Source organism: Cyprinodon variegatus, unplaced genomic scaffold (genome assembly GCF_000732505.1).
Source record: "Cyprinodon variegatus isolate N-32 unplaced genomic scaffold, C_variegatus-1.0 Scaffold3, whole genome shotgun sequence".
Classification (NCBI taxonomy): Eukaryota; Metazoa; Chordata; class Actinopteri; order Cyprinodontiformes; family Cyprinodontidae; genus Cyprinodon; species Cyprinodon variegatus.
The window spans coordinates 2,281,587-2,290,428 of NW_015150456.1; the positions used below are offsets into that span (position 1 = coordinate 2,281,587).

General features: G+C 38.8%; 2 protein-coding genes across 3 annotated transcripts in view; one reads left to right on the forward strand and one right to left on the reverse strand.

Moving 5' to 3' along the window:
- LOC107082597 (poly [ADP-ribose] polymerase 14-like) overlaps positions 1–8,842 on the forward strand; it is a 54,369-nt gene that overhangs the window by 17,855 nt on the left and 27,672 nt on the right. The window lies entirely within an intron of this gene.
- The window catches only part of LOC107082629 (poly [ADP-ribose] polymerase 9-like), an 11,313-nt gene continuing 4,599 nt past the window's right edge, over positions 2,129–8,842 (reverse strand). The window contains exons 5-7 of the mRNA XM_015371415.1: positions 8,086–8,564; positions 7,829–7,988; positions 2,129–2,584 (exon numbers count right to left, since the gene is read on the reverse strand). Of these exons, the coding sequence (XP_015226901.1) occupies positions 2,307–2,584; positions 7,829–7,988; positions 8,086–8,564 (917 nt within the window). The 3' untranslated portion in view covers positions 2,129–2,306. The remainder of the gene's footprint in view (positions 2,585–7,828; positions 7,989–8,085; positions 8,565–8,842) is intronic.

Here is an 8,842-nt window from a genome sequence, read left to right on the forward strand (position 1 = left end):
ATATGATTCCATACTAGAGCTATAGTACTGCACTTAAGAAGTGTTGATCTGTTGATGCTTAGTTCTGTTAAGCGGATAATCCTTGATCTGTGGTGTCATGTCAATTTTAGTCCCAAGGGTCTTAGATGCTATTTTAATTACTTATTCACCTCCAACAACAAGGTTTTCATAGACCTCAATAACTTCATTCCAGCAACGGAGATTACGAAGTCTCCACCATGGCGGTCAAAACTTGTTTGCCTTTCCAGATACAACACTTGCTCACTACCTGTTGCCCCTGAGTCATATACTTAAGCTAAAAGCCCAACTAGTGAACAAACACTACAATTTATGGCTCCCATAAGTGATTTTGACAATTGAGCAAGCGTAAAGATGACCATCTTTAGAAGCTCTAAGGTAACATTTACTAACACATTTTAACATTAGCTTTTAGTGGCTACACTAGCTGACTACATCATGCACAGGTGTGAAAGTAAGCCGTTACAGTTAGGAGGAGAATTACTGCCTGTTTTATTATGTTGTGTTTTTTTGCTCCCACCATCAGTGCTCAATTGTTAATGTGAGAATGTAGGAAGACTGGTGTGCACTCTAATCTTATACATGCTAGGTCAATACGTGCTCTAAACTCTACTTTTCCTGCTGTGTTCGTGATGGACTGAATTTTTCTTGTGCAGTGCAAATTATTGAAAGTAAGTGACTGCACTCATCACTTAATAAGCTGTATATGAACAAAACACATCACAAGACAAGAATGAAATGTGCTTTTGTCAAATCTTTGCAGGGAATGGGTGTTGCAGTTGCAGAAGGGTAGCCTAACACAAACATTATTTGATATCGGGATGCCTATGCTAACAGAGTTTATATTTTATCATATACAGTATAGTTTTGGTGGTTTTTATGGTCTTGATTCTGGCTTCTTTTGAGCTTACTAGGCTTATCTAAGAGCCTTTTGGTCTTTATTACTTGACAAAGTCCACTTGTTTCACCTTTTGTGAGCTTTGAGTGGATAGCTAAAACTTTTGTAAGCGACATTTAGCTGCAAAATTTTCACTTTGACCTTGTGGCCTCCAACCCATACTCTGAACAGATGTTTCTGTACACTATTCCAGTCACTTGCTTATGGTGCTCCAATGTAAGCTTTCAACCTGCAGTTATGAGCTGGATTGTCTCAGGGGCCTCTTTGCACAGTCTGCACCTGGGGTCTTGTCTGGTGTGGTAGATCTAGGCCTCTATTGCTCTGGTGCTCAGGGCCTGCTCCTGTGCAGCCATGATGAGTGCCTCTGTGCTGTCCTTCATTCCGGCTTTGTCTAGCCATTGGTAGGATTTCCTGATATCTGCCACTTTGGTTATGTTTCAGTTATGTTACATCCCGTGTAGGGGCTTATCCTCCCATGACGAAACCTCCAGCACCTCATCTTCTATTCCCCATTTTCTTAGACATTCACTGAGCATTCATTTGTTGGAGTCTTGTCCTTGATGTACTTATGGATCTTGGATGTTTCATTCTGGATAGTGGCTCTCACACTCACTAGTCCTTGGCCTCCTTACTTATGGCCAGCGTACAGTCTCAGGGTGCTGGATTTTGGGTGGTACCCTCCATGGTTAGGAGCTTTTGTGTCTTAACATCTGTAGCCTGTATCTCATCCTTTGGCTAGCTTATCATTCCTGCAGGCTGTCTGATTACTGGTAGAGCGTAGCTTTTTATTGCCCGAGATTTATTCTTGCCATTGAGTTGGCTTCTTAGGACCTGTCTTACTCGTTGGAGGTATTTGGCCGTAGCCGCTTTCCTTGTCATCTCTTCGAGATTGCCATTTGCCTGTGGGATTTTGATGTACTTGTCACTGTCCTCAATGTCTGCTATTTTTCCTACTGGGAGTGAGACCCCCCTGTTTGGATTACCTTCCCTCTCTTAGCCACCTTCCAACCACACTTTTATACTAATTACATTCCAATCTCTATGCTGTAGATCCGGGGAGTGTTTGGCACCTCTGGTATTTTTACAGGTTCCCTTTTTAAATGTGCTCATGTATTGATCCATGTCCCCGTTTATCTTACTTGCAAGAGTGCTACAAACTGTACCACCATGCAGCCCCGGGAGAAAGATTTATTTATTTATTTGTATGCTTGGCACAGTGCATGTTTATGAATACACATTAAAAACACACATTTATATAAACATGTCAGATTGTAGCCAAAGGCTAAGTTCTACTGAGGGTACATAGTTATAAAACAATAAAACTGATAAACCCATATAATACAAAAAGAGGTCACTTTTATCTGTTCTAGTCAGACAAAAGATTTCACTATTAACTAAGCCTCTTACAGGTGATGATGTATTTGGGTAAAGCTTGGTAACCGCTGAAGATAACAGAGACATCAGGCCCTCCATCCACACCATCATAGGTAACGTTAGGATCTTTTCCAACTGGAGGAGGCATAAAGATTCCTGGTTTACCACGAACTGACTTCCCCTTCAGCACCTCAGCCTCCACAAAGTACAGGTACTCGTCCCCTGTCTGCTTCCACAGCTTCATGGCCACATTTACACTGCGTGTAAAATAGATGCCGTCTCCATACTCTGGATCTGTAATGAGATGCATTGGCAAGGTATTTGAATAGCTTTAATATGTTTGCTTCTTTAACTTTTGTGTAGCATCAATTAAAAAACCAACAGTCTAAAAATGGAAACCAGAGTAGTTTTTAATATATACACAAATGAATACAGAGTAGAAACTCCTCAAACAGACATGGAGCATTTTGTATGAAGATCTCAACATCCTGCTCTGTGCGGTGTGGTGTGTTTAGAGTGATGTGGTCAGTTTGAAGAATGTAGGAACACCTTCTTTTACAAACCAGGGAAATCCAACATGATGTATTGTCTCTGCACAATATCCTACCATGTGTGGTGTCCTCCCAAAGACAAGCAAGCAATATCTCATAACACATCCATGTAGGTGTGATAAGGTCAAACATGAGGGGGAGCCTTGTGTGCTAACTCTGGCTGCGTTCACACTGCAGGCCTTGATGCTCAATTACGATTTTTCTTGCGAGATCCAATTTTTTTTACGTTGCCGTTCATATTTCCAAATATGTGCGACTTGTATGTGATCTCCTGTGTGAACTGCCGTCATACAACGCAAGTGTCCCGCATGCGCAGTAGAGGATGCAATGACGTCACAGGACAGCGTGCTCTGTGTTTACGGAAGTAAACATGGATGGTGGCGCCGGCGCGCATCTAGTGATCTTTTTCCAACCATAAAAACAATCTTTTCAATATGGTTAAACATAAATACTTCTCTCCGCATCATCATCTGCCATAATTGTGACCTATGTCAGGTATTAATGACGTTCAGGTCGGATGAGTTCGACCTGGCCGTTCACACACAGGTTGCATTTGAAAAAATCAGATTCATATCGGATTCAGGACCACATACCCAATTGGCCTGGGTCTAAAAAAAAATCGGATCTGTGTTGTTCAGACTGCCATGAAAAAAATCAGATCCAGGTCACATATGGGCCAAAAAGTCAGATTTGGGTCACTTCAGGCTGCATTAATAGACATGGCTGAAAAACCGAAGAAACAAGGTAACTACAGGTTTGTTTTAAAAACTGGCAGTTTCTTGTTTTTCTACTAAAGCATTTCTAGAAAATTAGATAGTTCTATGAGTGATAATTTATTCTATCTGATCAAACACTTGGTACATGTAGAACCATGATTGGATAATTTTATTTAGTGTCCAGAGATGTTGAATTTCCGACCAACCAATATTTAGATAGAATCCCTGAAAATTTGGGCTGTAAAGATAGCTATTGACAGTCGTGCTTTCAGCATTATTATTTCAGGATTGATGATCTTATTATGTCTGTTGTGTTTTACTGCTTTTTGAAACCCAGAAAATGAAATAGGAAAGGCTTCAAAGTTTACAAATGAATTTAAAAACACTAGAAAAAGAACATAAAAACTCAAAATACAAGACATTTTCACAGAAATAAAAAAGAAGTCATAGATAAATGACCTGTTAACACAAGAAATCCAAAGAAATGTATCTACACCTAACAAAGATGTCATAATCATGACTCTGAAAGCTGGCCTAATTGCTCATTTCACTCACCTGCCTAACTCTGCATGGTTGCCAATTACCACTCATCTCATCCACATGCCCCTGTCCTTTGTTCTGCCTCTAAACTTCTGAGCTTGCCTGTTCCGATCTGAACGTTCTGCCTGAACTCTTTGTCGGACTCTTGAAACCCTGGATCTGCCTGTTCCTGTTCTGATCAGAACCCCTGACCGGGCTACGGACTCCTGAATCTCTGAGCCTACCTCTTCTGAACTGTTTCCCTGACCTGGCTTGGACTCCTGCCTGTTTACTGGGGCTGCCGCACCTGGTTCACTCTGTGCAGCGTATGCCACATCTTGTTTGGCAGACCATCGGCTGGATTCTACCTCGCTCTAAGGAGATGGACAGAACTGATAAACCATGTAAGTGACGAACATGGATAATCATCTTCCTTCAGATTATACCATATTTGAGTTTGGCATCAAGAGTTGAAGTGATAAAGATGAATTTTTTGCCTTGGCCACTATACCTATTCTGGAATCTACTAGTTGAGGTGACAGAAAAGGAATTTAAAGAGTGGGACAAAATTATATCTAGATACATATGGCAAGGGGCTAAACCAAGAATAAAATACACTACGTTGCAAATACCCAAAAGTCCATGCCCAAAATGTTACTTCCAAGCTGCACAGCTGAAGGTTTTTGTAAACTTATATGACTCACATTATTCTGCAAAATGGAAAGGTATTGAGGTAAAGATGATAGAAGATCCTCCAATATAAGCTGTTATAGGGGATGGAAGACTAAGTGCCCAATTCAAACTATCAATCCATGGCTGGGTGTATCTATAAATATTTGGAATAAAATTATAAGTAAATATAATCTCACAGATCACTTTAGATATTTAAATTATTGGAAAATGGACCCAAGATGCACTGGAAGATTCTAAATAAATATTTTTCAAACTAAGAGTTTTCAAGAGCAAAAGGAGACATTCTACTTTATGATTCAGGTTTCTATAGTTGCCTGCAATTACAGCATTGTTTGAGAAAAAAAAATTAGAGGAGGGAATCCAGAATCAACATGGCCAAGCATCATAAAAGTTATAACAGAAGCTCTTAATTCAAGGATCCAAATTGTATAAAATTCTGGAGGACATTGAAGCAAATAACACTGAATGTGCTAGAGAAGGACTGGGCAAGAATTCTTGAATATCAATGGAAAACAAAATATTAACTGTTAAATAGGAAGTTATGCCCCCCTGAAGGCAGTTGCGCCTCTGGACTTCCCTTCCGGTTCTTTTCCTAGGAGCAAGTTATTTACTACTCTTAACTCAAACTGGGTAAAACCATGTAAAAAGGACTATAAAAACAGGAGTAAAAAAATAACAGAGTTTATTCCAGTTCAGGTCGTTACAGGACAGAGAAAAATGCTTGGAGCTTGCACAGCTGTGGGCTCAAAAATCACGTCCGCGAGCGTCCGGCAAAGATTGAGCCACAAACAAGGACCTCTCCTGCTTCTTATACCTCATGTGTCTATGTGTTGCATCAGGTGGAGGCTTAGCTGTCCGTGTCAGAAACTAACACGCCATCAATGCCTTGACCTATATGCAGCTTGCCTCTATGCCACAGGATTACAGATAGCTCTCCTCTATCAGTCCGGCTCCAAGATGTGCCCATATCCTGTGTATCTTTAAAAGACAAGAAGGCTGTCCTATTTAGATGACCCACTTACACAAAGTGACATCCACAATGTGAAGGAAGGCCTTCTATTCTCTCTAATCTGGCTAACAAAGTAACAATGCACATGATGTATAAAAGAATAAAACTCAAACAAACTCATTTGGACAGAGTGTGGCTGCAAAAAACACAATAAGGTATTTTGCAACTCCAGCACGGAGAAAATCTGGTGATACACAATGCTGGCGATCCTATGGTGCCAGAAAAGCTGAAAACTTTCATATATCCTCAGGTTGCCCATTAATAAAGCAACTTTGTGTTGTAAAAAAAAGAGTAGTTGAAGAGGTGATAAAATTAAAAAATTCCCATTTGTTTTGAATTTATGTATCTTGGGAATGGGACAAACTAAATTTAAAAAGAGGGAATGATGACAAAATGCTGAGAATACTGCTACTGGCTGCTAAAAAAGCAATATCCAGAAGATGGCGTACTCTTACACCAACAGTGGAAGAATGGATTGATGTAATATCAAGAATCTATGTTATGGTGAAAATAACTGCATTAATAAGACTGGAGATTGACAAATGTAATAATCTGGAAGATTTGAAGACAATATTTAAAATAGCACAAACCAGGCTCGGTTTGAAGCATGTGAACTGCTGGAAGGTAAAGGTTATTCTGTGGAGGTATTGAGAAGGATAATTGGTGAAATAAGCAAAAAATATATTATTTCAATGCATAAAACACCCTGGTTAGATGCTAAATGTTAAATTATTATTGTATTTTTTATTTTTTTTAATGTTATTTTAAATGCCTTGTTATGTCTCAGTTTGCGTTGTTTCTCAGTTTAACAGGAATGTTTGTCACCTTATGTGTATTAAAGGAAAAATTTGGATTAAGGTCTCTCAGGTCACAGTTCACTTGTAAGATTTATACTGTGAATAAAACAATAAAATTCACAAAATAAAATGGAAAACAAAAATAAAACGCATCAGACATCCTCCTTCCTGCTGGAAGGTAACTTATCCAATTTCGTTAGCTTTTTTTTAGCCAGTTAGAAATGAAAAGAGGAAAATCACAGAACACATAAAATGTCCAGGAGAGTCAGGACGGGACTGAAGGAGGATCAGATAGTGGCTCCGGTAACGACGAGAAAACTGTCACTGTGAACTGACATCAGTCAGCTGCACACACACCTGTCAGCAGGTGTGCTTCATGCTGATATTTCTTTCATTTTTCTTCATTTTGTAGGCTATTGACAGACTAGATCCTGATTGTGTTGGAGATAATTCCATCATATTAAATGTCCAACTTTACAATTTTTTTAAGTTAGTATATCAATAAAAATGTGTAAAAAAAATACAACAATTAATATTTACAACGATATACTACAATTAACTGATACCAAACTCATGCATGTCAGTTCATTATGTTATATGATGACCAGAGAGGGTCTGGAATCACCTTATATGGTAATGTTGTACTGTGGGGAGAGAGGCAGGATACTACAGCTTGTGACTTTGGCAGAACTACTTCTTTGCTAGTTGTTGTATTTTTAGATAAATTGGAAAACATTTAGTAGGGCTGTGCCATTCTGCTGTCCCACCGTTAATGGGCAAGAAGAAAACAGGACTAAAAAAGAAGTTAAAAGACCATCTCTCTTATTTTATCACTCTTTTAGTTAAAGATGATTGGAATAAATTCTGTAAATTCTTAAAGATGTTTTGTTCTTTGTGTAAAATACCCAAGAAACTGGTTTCTAAATAGCAAAAAACAAGTTTTTGAAATATTATTTTACCAAACAAAATTTCATTTAGGCCTACCTACCTCTTGGATTCCCTTTGGTTAATTGTCCAATTGTTAATTGCATTTTCCCATTGTACTAAATTAGTAAGAGCTAATATAACCTTATTCCAAACTCTTCAAGATAAGATTTGTTTTCTCTTTGCAGATTTAATTGTTTGACCATAATTTGACCTTGAACCTCAATCTTTTTTCCACCCAGTCAGATGGTGGCCTGTTCCCAGGAAAACACATGACAGTCTGAAAGATTTTAAATTAAATCTTAAATAACATAAATGCACAAAAGTACCTTCTGGTGGTGCACACTCAGCCTGGAATCCAATTCGGCTGATCATCCCACAGAACTGGGCAGAGATGCGTTGAAACATAGTTTTAGATCTGGAGCAGTCAATCTGCTTCTTCTTCAGCTCGAACATCTCCTTTAGAGCACAGTTCTCCACTTTTTCAACCTGAAGATGAAATACTTCTATGAATATTGATGCTTGCATTTAAAAATGTGACTAATCAAATAAAAATAAAAATCGTTAGATATTGTATATGCTGTACCTTAACTACCCATACACCTAGTGGTTTGAAATGCTGTAATCTGTTGTAAAACTGTTGGCTTGTTGGATTAACTGTTCTCCTCTCCATAGAAAGGTCGATGCCTGACAACATCTTCAGCTGATGCTCTTCCTCTGATATAAACTCCTTTTGGGTTTTGCAGAGCATTGCTTCCACTTGCAATGCAGCAATGGCAACATCTCTCCCTGATTTCCCCATTACTGTTATACATGCATGACCCTGAGAGAAAGACTCCTCAATGGACAATCCTTTTTCAGGGACAGCTAATTTGGACAGCTGCAGATGGTCTTGTTCACTGAAGTGTGAGATGAAGTTGTTTTGAATCCTGATGACGCCACGACATTGAAATAGGTCACTTAGCCACTTTTTAGCTTCGATTTTTGATTCATCAGAAGAACCATGAAGGGAGATTTTTGGTGTTGGAGGTCTGCTGGTTTGGGAGTCACCTTTAGGCCCTGATGCTGGTAAACAAGTTTTAAACACAAAGTTATCACTTCAAGAATAGTGTTCAGTTACTAGAAGTAGGAATTTTTCCTAAAACTACAACTTCTTCTGCAAATCTTTTAATTTCCTAAATGTTCTCATGACTTTACATTTTAGTCCATCATAGAAAACAGTGGTTTCTTGCTGAAACCCGTCTGTGATTAAGAAGAAAGTTCCCCACTTACACGGACGCCAGACCAACCTTTCCAACAATTGAACAAAGAAATCTACACAGCAGTAAATAGATGTAGGAAAT